The sequence below is a fragment of the Mesocricetus auratus genome, unplaced genomic scaffold (assembly GCF_017639785.1).
Source record: "Mesocricetus auratus isolate SY011 unplaced genomic scaffold, BCM_Maur_2.0 Super-Scaffold_100045, whole genome shotgun sequence".
Classification (NCBI taxonomy): domain Eukaryota; kingdom Metazoa; phylum Chordata; class Mammalia; order Rodentia; family Cricetidae; genus Mesocricetus; species Mesocricetus auratus.
In genome coordinates, this window is record NW_024429222.1 from 6,641,563 (window position 1) to 6,656,295 (window position 14,733).

The following is a 14,733-nucleotide window of genomic DNA, read 5'->3' on the forward strand; positions in this document are numbered from 1 at the left end:
TTCGTTGGACTGCCAAGGTGTATGTTGTCAAGGTGTTAATGCCCTGAACACAGCTGAGACAACTTGACTTTTCCTTCTGAACAGGGGATATTTTCCTCTTGGAAATGTCAAAGGAGTGTATTATTAGGGCCTCAGAGCCAGGATGTGGGTAGAATGGGCAGCAAGGGTTTCCTAAATTCTGCTCATTAAGCTTGGGATGGGATTGCCTTGGTTGTTCTATTCACTTACAGAATCCGGCCTGTGCTTAGTGTGAAGGAGAGCCTCAGTAAGAACCATCTCTGTTTTCAGCAGGACGTGGAGCGGTGTCTGCACGCATGCAGTGCCGTGGGTGGCCAAACGCACTCGAGTGTTTGCAGTCACTGTCCCTTGGGAAGGGACATAACATACTGTTTTGTTGTGTGTACTGCTTTGATAGTAATATCATATTATTTAGATATTAACTTTCTCCTTGAAAAGCTTTTAGTCCTTTCTGGTTACTCCTCCCGGTTACTCCTAACCTCCAGTTACTCCTAACCTCCAGTTACTCCTAACCTCCAGTTACTCCTAACCTCCAGTTACTTTCCTTTTTGCTTTACTTTAGTTGCTTTTTTCATGAATTGGACAGTTTTCTTCAGGAGACTGTTTTCCACTTGAAAGTTGGACTATACATTCCCCCAAATGATGATTATAACTGAGGACTTTAAAAAGTTAAGTTAGTAAGACAAGGAGACTGTTTTTCAGGTTATCTGAGGAGCTCAAGTATATTATTTTGAATCTGTGGTTTTTATTGAGTTTGAAAAGTTTCCCTTGACAGAGAACTTTTTGAGACCAGGAAATGTTGCAGCTAGCTTGGTGGAATCCTAGGCCAAGTATTGCTGTGTTAGCTAAGGAGAACATGGAAAGTGTCATGTTATCTGGGTGCATGGAGGCAGTTCTGCTGGAGATCCAGTCCTTTCCCAGACAGCTGCTCAGCAAAGAAGAAAATGAAGGAAACTCTAAATGAGCAAATCACATAGACTTGAGTTCAGTGTCCTTACATAGTAGCAGAGTAGATTCATAGCTACAGACCAAGGAAAGGTATAAGTAGGGGTAGGAGGTGGGAGTGGGGGATGGATGAAAGGCCCCATCATGCATTTCAAAAGAGCTGCTACAATGTTAATAGATACATGAAAAGTTATTTAACCAACTCACAAAGAATGTAAATTAGAGCAGAACTTGTTTCTCATTAGTCATTTTGTCAAAACAGTACAAGTTTGGTAATAACTGCTGTTTGAGTAAATAAGAAATGGGAGTTATCTACTGATGAACATGTAAATTGATACCAGGAGAGCAGTTTAACTATATGAGAAACCTTAAAAGTGAGCCCTATGAGTCACTTCAAACTGGATAATCTTCTGCTAAGAATCTTTATCCTAAAGAATTCTGTGCCTTGGTGTTAACTTATAAGTGTGTTCATGCACTTTGTTCCAAATACATAGAGATGGCAGGTCTAAGACGTTAAAGGAATAAACAAAGACAAAGTCATAGTGATATTTGTAAACAGGATGGCATTATGCCCTTGAAGGAGCTAACCAGAATGTGTAGTCAGCTGGATTAAAGCCTTGATCCTGCAGAGCCTCTGGATGTTGACACAAAAAGTTGAATGAGAATAGAATAGACTAACCTCCTGGAGCTTGGCAGTGACGTTTCACCTTTTGTAAAGGGTGATTAAAAGAAGTCCCCTGATCCTAGGAGGGCAATAGTTTATTTTGATCTGTGAGTCTTTAGAAGCAGAAGGGAGCTCTGTCTTCCATGAGTGGAATCAGGGTGGGAAATCAGGGGTAAGGGATGAGATTATGTTGCTGTGTAGGTCCATCATACAAAGCTTGGTCCTGGATACTGGGCATTCTGGGAAAGGTAAGACAGAGCTTCTATGGATCCACAGGTGACCGCAGGTGGAGCGAGCCACCAAGGAGAAAAAAAGCCTTCAAAATACAGTTCCATTAACAATTGAAAGTAAGTAATTAGAGCAACATGTAACAAAACCAACAAGAACAAAAGTTATGCCTTGTGAGATTAATATATTATATGGACAAATCAAAGGCTAAAAGATACACATGTTCTGTTGTTTTAAGGGATAAAGGTGTTAATTACATCATTGATAAAAAGAAAAGCCTAGGAACTTTGCTCCAGTCTGCTGCCCAGCCTTCATGGCCTTCTGTACCACTGAAAGAAGAAAGGTGAGTGGATCTAAAAGTAAGAAGGGAAGGAAGAAACGCCAACAAGCCCTGCCAGGTGGGAAAGTCCCAGACCAGAAACAGAAACACCTCACCTACAAACCATGAATTCCCTAAGAACAGTCATGAATGAAAATAAGCTGCAGGAACTGCCAAAGAATTCACAAAAGTGTTTACAACTGTGCTCAGTTAGCTCAAAGAAGATGTGAATCTGAATTAGACAACAATGTCACTTTAATATAGACAAACAGCTTAATACTCACCTGGCAGGGGAGAGACCATGATAACAAAGGTGGTTTTCCCAGGGTGAGGCTTATTATCCATTGCACTCCGGATGTGCTGACCACTGCGATTTCCCCAAAAGCAGGAAACACGACTGCATAATTTGTGGTAGTGGGGACTGCATTCATGGTCTCCTCTGTAAAAACAAACAAACAAACAAACAAAACCCAAAGACCTATAATCCTAGGAAACAGTGCTGCAGTGTTGAAAAGAGCAACTGGATAAGTTAAACCTTCTTCTTCTTCTTTTTTTTTCCCCCGAGTCAGGGTCTCTCTATATTGCTTTGGAGGCTGTCCCGGAACTCTCTCTGTAGACCAGGCTGGCCTCGAACTCACAGAGATCCACCTGCCTCTGCCTCCTGAGTGCTGGGATTAAAGGAGTGCGCCACCAACACCTGGCAAGTTAAACCTTCTTACAATAAAATAAAAATCTAAACTGTAAATATTTGGAAATTTCAGCTACATGAAAAAGAACTGGTTATAAGTTTTGGAAATGAAAAACATTGTCATAGAAGTACATTGTTGACTTTGAGACAGAATCTTGCTGTAGTTCAGCCTGACTTTGAATTTATGATATGCCTGCCTCAGCTCTGGTGCTGGGATTACAGGTGTAACCACCATATTTATCTGTCAGAATAAACTTCACAGATGAGGTGAATGCTAGACTTAGCGCATATACAAGGAAAATGATGAGTTGAAAGAGTACTGAGAAATTCACATAGCCTTTAGCTTAAAAGAGACCCTTAAAAGAGGGTTAAGAAAAGAAAGGGCAGATATGAAGGCTAGATGGGGAGGTTTCAATTTATGTTTAACTTTAGGACATAAGGTATATAGTGGAAAATATCCCTAAATACAAGATAAAGAGGAAACCAAAAGGTACGTCCTATAGATCTGTGTATGTGTTTGCATGCAAGTTTATGTACATGCACATGTGGAGGGCAGAGGTCAACATCTGCGTTCCTTGGTTGTTCCTTACCTTGTTCTTTTAGACAGGGTCTCTCACTGAACCTGGATCTGTTGATTTGGCTAGACAGGCTGACCAATGAGTTCCTGAGAGCCTCCTGTCTTTGCTTTCCCAACATTATACATGGGAAATCCCAGGATTACAGGTGTTCATTGCCAAGAATGGCTTTCACATGGGTCCAGTGTGTGTGTCTGAACTCAAGCCTTCTTGCTTGTAGGGCAAAAACATCACTGACTGATATATCTCACTAGCCTAAATGTAATTTTTAATTAAATTTTATTTATTTTTATGTGTATGTTTAGCCTGTATGTATGTCTGTGCATCATGTATATGCCTAGTACCTGTGGAGGCCAGAAGAGGGCATCTGATTCCCTGCAACTCGAGTTACAGATGATTGTGAACCACCACATGGGTGCTGAGAACTGAGCCAGGGTTCTCTGGAAGGGTACCCAGGGCTCTTAACCACTGAGTCATCTTTTCAGCCCCCTAATGTGATTATTTATTAAATGAAAAAATAAAAAGGAAGGATATGACTGCTCCTAGGTATTGTAGAGGAGAAAGTTTATTGTAGTTAAAAGGGAGAGCGAGCCATAGGCAGAGACATCTGAGTCATGAGAGGGGAGGGTAAAGGGAACAGGAGAGGAGCCACCAACCTAGAAGGTGACTTGGGCCAAGAGAATAGAAGAAAGAGACCAGGAACCAAAATGATTAGATTATGTGGGACAGGGCAGATCATCCCTTGAGCCAGAGAAGTTTAGAGTAGGGGAAGGAGTATTCCAGCCATACCCTGTAACAGGTCAGGATTGAGGGATGCTGGGAGAACTTGGTGGCCAGGTCCACTTTGATATGTTAAAACATTTATCTGCTTAGATTTACTTCCATTTTGCTATTTGTTCTTTGTTTTCTGTTCTTTCTTTCCTTTTTTTCTTCTCTCTCTCCTTCCTCCTTCCTTTCTTTCCTCCTCTTCCTCTTCCCTTTTTTTTCCTAAGGACTTTTATGTTCTTTTCACATTGTCCCCTACCTCTCTGCCCTTGTTTTAACGTCGCTAATATCCATCTTCATCCTAGTAGGATCTCTTGGAGTAGCATTTCGCACTTCGAATATGAGATTCTTACAAGAATATACATGTATCTGCTGGTGGGCCTTTGTAATGTTATCATATATTTGCCCATGTTGTTGCCATGTCTGATATTTTTCAGTTTTTCATGTAGATCTTGTTTTTGATGTTATTTAAAGTATTTCTCATCTTCATTAAGTGAATCATTGAGGATTCTTGGAATCAGTTTGGTCCTTGGAAGGGCTTGCTCTTGAGGCTTGTCAGGAAGAAGGGAGTGGCATGTATTTGAGGGTTAATTGTCCTGTGGTGAAAGCCTTGTGAGTGTTCTTGGTGTTTTGTGAATCACAAGGTTTTTCTTTTGTGCTTAGTTTTAAGTCTAGACCTGTTAGAGCAGGGCGGTCCTCCAAGTTCAGGAACAGCTTTAGTTTTAAAGGTTGAAAAGTAGGTTTAATTTTCACTAAAAATTAAAAGTATTGTGTTTTATATGATCCCTTATTTTAAAAATTAAAAAGGTTTTGCAAGACATAATTTTTCTTGCCTTGAGAAGGTGTGGCCTGTGGTGAGACTGACCGTGTGTAGTGCTCGGGAAGTAGTCTCAGTGTGTGACCCATGGCTGCTCACGTCACAACTTTGCATGGGCCTTGCTTTCTTCCTGTGTTCCAAGCCTTTGCAAGTTTCCTTGTTTTAAACCCTAGATGACCATTATAGCACAGCTAGTTAAGCTGTGACACACATACATGTGCACACACATATATAAACTTTTGTGGAAAGTGTTTATGAATTTCTCCTGTATTCTGTCCAGGCAAATTAGTGTCTGGAGTTCTCAAGTAGGATTGATTTATGTTCTAAAGTATAATTAGGTGGATTCATATAGATTCCATTGTTGGTGTTTATAACTATTAAATGCAAATTTTCCAGACACAAGTAAATAAGAATTATGGTTGCCAAGTGTACTGAGTGCTTGCTATGTGCCAAGCGCTGCTCTTAACTATTTGTATGTGTTGCTTCCTTTATGCCCTGCAGGGAGCTGAGCCCCAGATCATACCTTGATTGGAGAACTTGTCTTGGAACTCAGAGTTTGACTCCTGAGCTCATACTCTGTTGTCTAGAACACCCCTCCCCTTCACCTGATTCCCACTTGTCTGCCATCTGCATAGTTCACAAACTGCAGTATTTAACAACGCACATGGTTGATTTTTACTTCTTCATAGCTGCATTGCACAGAAGAAAACCAAGGTTGAAAGAGATTGACTGAGGAGTATATACACCTTGGAGGTTACAAAGTTTGTGTCCCCAAATCTACTTGTCCTGTTTCTTTGTACAGTGCTGCATTTCTGTTGAGAATGAGGGTGGGAATGCAGATGCATTTAAATTTTGAGATGATTCCTTTTCTTTAGGAATATGGGATGTTAAATGTGTTGCCTTTACTTCCTTTGACTGCGCTGCTTCCTACTTTTTGAGAGGCATATTCCTACTCATCCAAACCTTGCTTAAGGACCAGTTCGCTTTCCTACTTGCTTCATCCATCCTTGCAGGACGCATTGCATTTTCATACAGTGGATGTTCATTCATGTTAATATAATTAAATTTTTATTGACCAGCCTAAAATATCATGTATAATTTAAAAACTATAACAGGGAATGCTGGGTTTAGTGGAGTGTACCTCTAATACTAGCACTTGGGAGACTGAGGTAGGAGGATACCTTGGATTTGAGGACACATAGCAAGTTCTAGGCTAGCCTGCCATACTGTGAAACAAACAAGCAAACTAGCAACACACACACACACACACACACACACACACACACACACACACACACACACACACCCCAAATGAAACAACCAAACTAGTACCTGAAAATGAAAATCAGGTGACAACTAGGAGTTGTCAGCAGCATTATCTACTGGGGCTGAAGAGAGAGGTGGGACAAAAAATAGACTCCATTTGTGAGCATATGACACACCCACGCATCATGACTTATAAACCAATTAAGTTTTTTTTTTTTTTTTTGGTGATTTCTGTAAGACTCTCAAACCATGTCTTTGGCAAGATCCATGAGCTCAGACCTCTCAGCTTTCCCAGCAAAGTGGAAGTGTATGCCTACAGTTTCTCATGTGCAACCTCAACCCTTTTATGATTATTAATGTAAGGTGCTGTGTATCCCTTTCCTTGAGGAGCTGTGGAAGTGAGCCTTAGCCTCCCGGGATGGCTAGGGGAGGACTTTTCTGTGACCCTCTTGTCAGATGGGGGAGCCAGGCTCTGAGCCCTTCTGGCCATGAAACATTTGTGAGTAGCTTGATATATTTGTCACAAGTGTGACAGCCAAGAAGCTTGTAAGCAGAGCAGCGTGCTGCAGGGCTCAGCTGTGTGGGCTCTTTGGGGCACCGCTGCTGGCCAGAGCTGGCCCAGTGTGAGACCCTCTGCCTCCAGCCAGCATGTTCTCATGTGCTGTGGTGACTGGCTTGCGTTGGCACAGAGGTATAATGACTTTTTTATTGTTTTATTAATAAGAAAAGATGATCAGGAGTCAGATATTAGGGTAAAACCTGATAGATTCTCAGAGCGACAGAGAAAATGATCAGTGACCCCTACTCTCCCTGATAGAAAAGGATAGCCCATCTCCTTTGGACCCTCCTCATTCCTCTTGTGTGTTCATCTAGTTCCAAGTCAGCCAGAAAACGCTAAGGTCCACTCCTGTCAGCTGAATGTGGGCCCTGCCTTCCAAACCAAGGCCTGATCAATTTCATCAGCACAAACAAATCTCCTGCAACACTGAGGAACCTGCAGAGCTGGTTTCCCTCCTCACCCCAATATGTTAGTCTGTGATCATCCCCAACAAATGCTTCATTGCACGAGGACAGGAGGATGTCTTTCCTAAAACAAGCCCTGAAGCATAAGTTGGTTCTGTAGCAGTGTCCATGTTAAGACTCAGTAGGTAATGTGTTTAAATAAATAGGTGGTAGATAGTATGGTCAATAGGTGATCTACAGTATTGAAAACAAAGGAAGCAGAATATTTTGAATTCCTGCAGAGGAAGGCCATTGCTGTTCTGCTTGATCCATAGTAGGGGCATTCTTGAAGAATTTTATCCTTTGGTACATACAGCTTTTAAATGTCATTAGCCTTACCTATGTCTAGTGTTCTGCTCCTTACCTAAAGCATTAATTACAAACAGTTCCATCCTCTGTTGATGCTTGTTAACCTGTGAGGCAGCCTGTCTTAGATGGAGTATGGAATTCCTCTTGGAAATGTATACCTTATATATGGATTAGCTTCAATGATAGACTCTCAGGGAAAGATTTTTAAGGTGGTATTTTTAAGGTGGAACTCTTGAATTATTCAGTGTTTAATTTTTTGGTGGCATTTATAAATATTGTAGTGCTTTGTGTTTATAAAAAGTTCTCAGAACCATTAAAAAGGATCACAGGGGACTGCAGACTTTCCTGAGCTTCAAATGAAATTGCAGTGCAGGGTTTTGGTTAAGGTAGTGATAGTGTACATAAGTAGGAAAGTGTATATTCATGGAAATATCGTTAGTTCTTTTTATAACTGTAGTAGTGGCTACTACTGAGAGCAAATAAAGCGTTGCCCAATTAGTAAATTAAATGATTTGTGCTATGCTACTATCATAGGTCTTTCCTAATGGTCACCAATCACACCTTAATTAGGAAGTTATTATGGGTAAGAAAATCCCATCCAAGTGGAAGAGTGATCAGATAGTAGAGTCTTGTGCAAATGGAACGTTCTCTTTTCTTTCTTGTAGTTAGATTGCCATTCTCTTTGTGCTATTTATTTTGGATTATAATGCAGAAGGTCTAGAAATTTTGGGTTAAATGGAGATGTTTCCTCTGAACTGCTCTGGTTATGGTGAGTGATGGCTGCTTTCCCAGGGTGAGAGGGGATAATACTCTGGACTGCCATATCTGGTTGAGTGAGTGGTGCACTGGGTAAAGTCTGCCTTCTGGAGTTGCAGGGAATAACACAGTTGTGTCTGCTAAGCCATACTCTCTTGGGTAGGCCTGTACTGGTCTAGAGCAATTACACACCTTCCTGTTCTTACAGTGTTTCATTGCTGCCTAACAATGACACTGGTGATGCGTATTAAAACTTCCACTTTTTATTTGAAAACTACTTCTTTCTGCTATTTTTTCTTCCAGATAATTAATATGCACATCTGTGTGTGTGTGTGCATGCATGCCCTTGTGTGTGCATATGCACATTATACTCATATATGCTGTGTATATGCTACATGCAAACATGGGCTATGTAGATGCCTGAATATAAGAATTGTAAAATCTCATGTTACAATTGCCTGTCCTAATAGTCAGTGCTATATGAAGAAGAATCCATTTCCTGAAGCAGCCTTAGATGATGCTGGATGGACACTTACAAAAAGGTGCTTCATAAAATTGGATGAGAATGCAAAGAGGCTTGCCATACATTTGTGGTGATGTTTTAGAGATGAGAGTTTACTTTTTAAAAGACATTATGTGGGGCTTGAGTGAAGATGGAGTTTCTGTCCTGTCTAGTCCCAAATAAACACACAGAGGCGTAAATTAATTATAAACTGTTTGACTAATGGCTAAGGCTTCTTATTGGCCAGCTCTCAATTATTAGCCCATTTCTATTAAACCATGTATTGCCACCAGACTGTGGCTTATCCATAAAGCTCCAGCGTGTTACTCCTTGGCAGCTACATGGAGTCTCCCTCGTGGTTCTCTTTCTATCTGCCTTTCTCTTCCCAGCATTCTCCTCATCTGGTAGCCCTGCATATACTTCCTGCCTGGCTACTGGTCAATCGGTGTTTCATTAAACTAATAAGAGAAACATATTCACAGCATATAAAAGGACTTCCCTATCATTTCCTTTTTTATCCCTAGATAAAAAGAAAGGTTTTAACTTTAACATTGTATGTATGTATGTATGTATATATGTATGTATATCTCAAAACAGTTATTAAGCAATAACTATAGTTAACAGTATTTAGTCCCTTAACATTTGGCAAAATTTTAAGAAAATATTCTATCATTTATCCTATCTTTGTGAGTCTAAATTTTTATATGTAACTTATCTTTAGTCATAACTAAGGAAAACCATAACCATAATTATCTCTCTTCAACTCCATCAAAGATCCCAGAAGGATACTGTATAAACTTTAGAGTTGGCAGAAACATCTTGCTGCCTGGACATTCCCGAAAGTTTTTCTGTAATATTGGGGCATTCATCTTCATCCCATAGACCATAGTGTCTGACAGGATTTTTAATGAAGTAGGAATTTGAAACTGTCCAACCTGTATTGACAATTTATCAGTCCTTTTTCTCTGTGTCCTGCAGAATGTCTGACAGACTCTTCCATGAAACAGGAACCCTGAAGGACTGTCCTAACTTGTTTTGGCAAATTCAACAGTCACTTAAATATAAATGGAGTTTTTAATTGGTTTAAGTAATAAAAACCCAGAGTCAGATATAGTAGAAAATGCTGAGAGATCAGAAGAAGGAGTAAGCCACAGCCACACCTTAACTCCTTAGTGTCTCAGCAGGCAAGAGCACGAGTTCCTGTTTCCACCCAGCTACCTCACTTCCTGTCTGTCTGTACAGACCTCCAGAACTCTATGGTTAGCTAGTGGCAAGCTCCATTCTCTGACCTTCAGACCGGCTTTGTTTGTACAGCAAGACATCACCACACTGGAGTGATAAGTGATGGTCATGAATGTTTATTGTTTTTCTAGAGCACATAGGTTCAGTTCCCAGCACCCTCATGGCAGGTTATAGCCATCTACAACTCCAGTTCCTGGAGGTCAGACACTCTCTTTTGACCCTTACAGACACCAGACAAGCATGTAATGCATATGCATACGTACATACATATATACATACATGCAGGCAAAACACATGCACAAATGAAACAATCCAAAAGAAGCTCTACTATAAGTGGACACATTCAAATAAGTGTTTACAGGAGGGGTAAGCGTCCCGGCTCCCCCAGTGTTCTGAGAGGAGATGGTTATGCTTTATGTGCTGTCCCAGGGTTGGTATCACAGAGAGCTTAACTGTGTCAGGTTATACGGACAGCAAGATTTATTCTGGAAGATTGTATTGACTGATTCATAGGTCACCTAGGTCATGAGAAAGACCCTGATGGCAAAGATGTAGGAGGAATTAATGAAACTGTCTCATAAAATGTGACAGCAAGCAGACTTATTTTTGAAAGACTGCTTTATACTTCTTACAATTTAAAATGTATATGACTTAGTTGGTATATTTTATAACTGGCCCTTAATTTTTAACTTTAAAGGTTTACACATTCAAGTTCATTAAAATTTTTGTGTGTGTTTCATTGGAAAATAATATATTGTCCTGTATTTGAAGTCACTTTATATTCAGTAATATGTATTCTTTTTTTTTTTTATCAGAAACTGAGGCTCCTTGAGGAGCTTGAAGACACCTGGCTTCCTTACCTGACCCCCAAAGATGATGAGTTCTATCAGCAGGTAAGATGTTTTCGTATTTTTATCAATTTGTAGCCTCATATTTGATCAGTGAAATTGCTAGGGGCACCGAGAGGCCTGATCGCAGGCAGTGCTGAGCCTGCAGAGCACAGCCCTTCCCTCACTGTCTGCTCTCTCTGTGGACTCTTGTCTAGGCACAGCAGGCCATTTTCACTCTCCAGCATCCGTGGTACCTCCCACATCTGCTCATGCTGGCTTTTTGTTTGTTTGTTTGTTTTGTTTTTGTCCTGTACAGAATATAACCTTGTGATGTCATCCTGTTACTTTGTGGCTCCTTTGTGAAGCTTTCGCCACGTTGTCATTCCTCTGTGTAAGGCTGCACCTTGTAAGTGTGCCTGCCTATCCCATTGAATAGTGGTATTGGGATTCTGCATCTTTCACTCTGAATTCTTCAACGCTCTTCCCTTATATCACACACACACACACACACACACACACACACACACATCAAACTCACTCAACTAGGAATGGGGAAGGGGATTTATTACCATCACTCATAAATCTAAAAGCACATTGCCGTTCCCAGCCTCTCAAAAACTGTCCCTGGCCCTTGTTTATGGGTTTATGGGTTTGACATGTCTGTTTGTGAGTTCACACTGAGTTGCCTCTAACCTGATATCCTGGGAGAACTTGGACAACTCAAAGGATATGTGGTCTTCAGTGTCTGAGATTGTAGAAGGAACGAATGGGTTCTTTCCCTCTGGCTCCACAAGATTGTCCAGGCAGTGACTGAGTTAGCCTGGTTAGGGTCACTATGTTTGCCTGGTCTAGTTCATGGACCTCCCTAACTGGGTTCAGTGGGAGAAATCCTACTCAGGCCATTTGGCTGAGTGTGTGGGGGTTAAGATGAATGATGTTGCCAAGGAAAACTTAATTTCTGGTTCCAAAAAAGAGAGAGGTGTACTAGACAAGCAAAATATGGTATAATTTTACCTTTCTCCCCCTATTAGAACATATACTTGAAGTATGGGAATAGCACCTACTCCTCCATAGTATCCTCTACAATTAAGGAAGGGGGTAAAAGGCATTTGCCCACCTGGAATCATCAAGTTTCTGGGCCACTCTCATTTCTAAGACCTTGTCTTCAGCTCTTCACTGCCTTTTGCTTATCAGCACTCCCGGGTCTATGGTTTTCTTCTCTGCCCTGTCTGTCCTTGAAATCATGCCAGCCCCTTGCTGCACATCCACAGTGAACTGTCACTGTTTCACCCCCTTACTCCGTTGTGATTTACCCCTGCTGGATGCTTGCACCACCTCAGAGTAGCGTTGCAGCTTTGCATGTGGGGCCTTCTCCCTCCATCTTCTGTCATCGTGCTCCCTGCCTGCAGAACACCTGTGTGCTGGAGGCTGTTAATAGTTCCTGGGCCATTCCTTAGAAGTTTCCTGACACCTCCTGAGCCCAGAGGCTTGTCTCTGTGCCCTTTCTTCTTTATCTCTATCTTCTCCCCCATTTTTAATAGTATCAGGTAGGTTTGTTTGTTTGTCTTTGTTTTGGCGTGATTCTGGGCATTTGAGTGCAGAGCCTTAAACGTGCCAGGCAAGTGTTGTGCCAATGAACCATAGCCCCAGCCAGCCCTGAGATGATTTCGTTTTTAAATATCCTTCTTTCTCTAATCTTCTGCACTTTTTTTCAGTGCCTGGAACCCATCATGTGCTTAGTTTGCCTGAGTGAATGAATGAGTGATGAATATATTAGCTCTGATTTATTTTTGAGACAGAGTCTTAGTATATAATAGCTCAGGCTGTTTTTAAAACAGAGTATTTATTCATGTGGATGCATATGCGTCTATACAGATGTGTGCAGAGGCCATGGAGACTAGAAGGGGAGGGGCAGAGTTACAGGTGGTTGTGAGCTGCCCAGTGTAGGGACTGAGCTCCTCTGAACGAGCTGCACGTGCTACTGACAGCTGAGCCATCTCCCAGCCCATTTCCCTCAGGCTGGCTTTGAGTTCACATCCTTCAGACTCAGCCTCCACAGGGACAATTACAGGCCCGCGTCATGATGCCTTGTTGCTTTCCAAGTCACTTATATAATGAATCTAGTGTCCTTTGCATTTTGATTTTGCCCACATACACACTCCTCTGGAGATGGCATCTTGAAATAGAGGATTGATTACAGAAAGAGTGTAGCCAGCAGTGATAGGTTGTTCTCATTTTAGCGTATCTGGTTAGCCACGTTAGCCACAGCAAACATGTATGTATTTTGTGATAGAGAGAAAGTAGTTTTGAAAAGCCCCTGTAAAGCAAGCAAAGGCAGTCAGCTATGAGGTGCTTGCTGATACTCCTGCTGTCTCAGTGTAGCTTCCAGCCCTTTCCACTTTAGTGCCTGCTGTGCAAGGGCAACATGAAGAACTAAATGGGAAAGGTTATAGCCTGCTGTGCTCTGCCCAGCCACACACCAGGGGCAGGGGGCGAACAGACCACGCCTCCGGGCTCCTTAACTTCCTAAGGCCCACCCTAAAAGTCACTTATCATTATCTAATCTATATCTGCTAATCAGCCCCAGTGCTTCTGTAACACTCTGGTTTTACAGGCTGTTTTGTGGTGACATACTTACAGACCAGCAATCGCATGGTCGGGGTGGTTGAGCTGGCAGGAAAACATGAGCCCAGGAGTGCAGGGCTGGACCTTCAGCAAACAGAGTGGGATAAAACCAGAAATGAAACAGCGACAAAACAAACGGAGCCAGCTCAGTCTCTTAACGTAAACTAAGAGTGTGTGTGATTATTAGCACATATCACTTGTGTGGATGAGTGGGCCTGTGGTGGTATTCCTGTATGGTGCCCACGGTGACCCTCTGCTCTTGAGGCTGCTTTTCCTCTCCTCCGACACCCTTCCCAGGCTTCACACGCCTCTTAACTTCTTTCTGTCCCTGCTCCGCCTTCTCTTACCTTATCTCTAGAGACTTGTGTTCGGTTCTATTCTGTAAGATTCCTCTTTTTATGGTTATGTAGTGTTCCGTTGTGTGTGTATACAATGTGTTTTCTTTACCCATTTACTGTTAACTGAAAATATTTATAAATGACAGGAATGAATGGTTCAGGTCTGACACTGGGTTCCTTATGCAGGATTATGGTAAAATTTTGATGTCATACACCTACCATGTGGGCATGTTGATTGTCTCTTAGCCTGTGCCAGGCACTGTACTGTTTGTGAATGCTCTCATATTTAGTTGCCACACCAGCCTCGTTTATTTCCCCAGGAGTCAGCAACTGCCTCCCTGAGGTACTGAGGGCAGGTCTTATCAGTACTGTTTTTTATTTAATTTAATTTAATTTTATTTTATTTATGTATTGTGTATACAGTCTTCTGCCTGCATGCCAGCGGAGGGCACCAGATCTCATTCAAGGTGGTTGTGAGCCACCATGTGGTTGCCGGGAATTGAACTCAGGACCTCCAGAAGAACAGTCAGTGCTCTTAACCACTGAGCCATCTCTCCAGCCCCTCACTACTGTTTTAAACATCAGGAGACAGTAAGCTCCTTTCTGGATGTCAGAACCGAAGACCAGGCTCAAATAGATAGACTCCGAGGCTGGGCTCTTTCTCTTTCTCCCTGAGCCATGTTCTGGTTCAAAACACCTGGGGAAATGAAGAGCTGGAAAGCAGCAGTGTCAACAGCCAGAAGCTGACTAGCAAAGGGAACATCAGTTAGCTTGCCTCAGGACACCAGGAAATGAGCAGTGACTCAGAGGACAAGCTCTGTCCCCCAGGTCCAGAGTGCTCCCT

General features: G+C 41.9%; 1 protein-coding gene and 1 non-coding gene across 3 annotated transcripts in view; both read left to right on the forward strand.

Moving 5' to 3' along the window:
* Positions 1–14,733, forward strand: part of Fto (FTO alpha-ketoglutarate dependent dioxygenase) — a 349,466-nt gene that overhangs the window by 81,045 nt on the left and 253,688 nt on the right. For both annotated transcript variants that reach the window (XM_040735285.1, XM_005079155.4), the window contains exon 2: positions 10,912–10,989. In XM_040735285.1, coding sequence (XP_040591219.1) covers positions 10,912–10,989 — 78 coding nt within the window. The remainder of the gene's footprint in view (positions 1–10,911; positions 10,990–14,733) is intronic.
* LOC121135968 lies at positions 2,451–2,615 on the forward strand. The gene has a single exon (XR_005873081.1). It is a non-coding gene; the product is annotated as a U1 spliceosomal RNA (small nuclear RNA).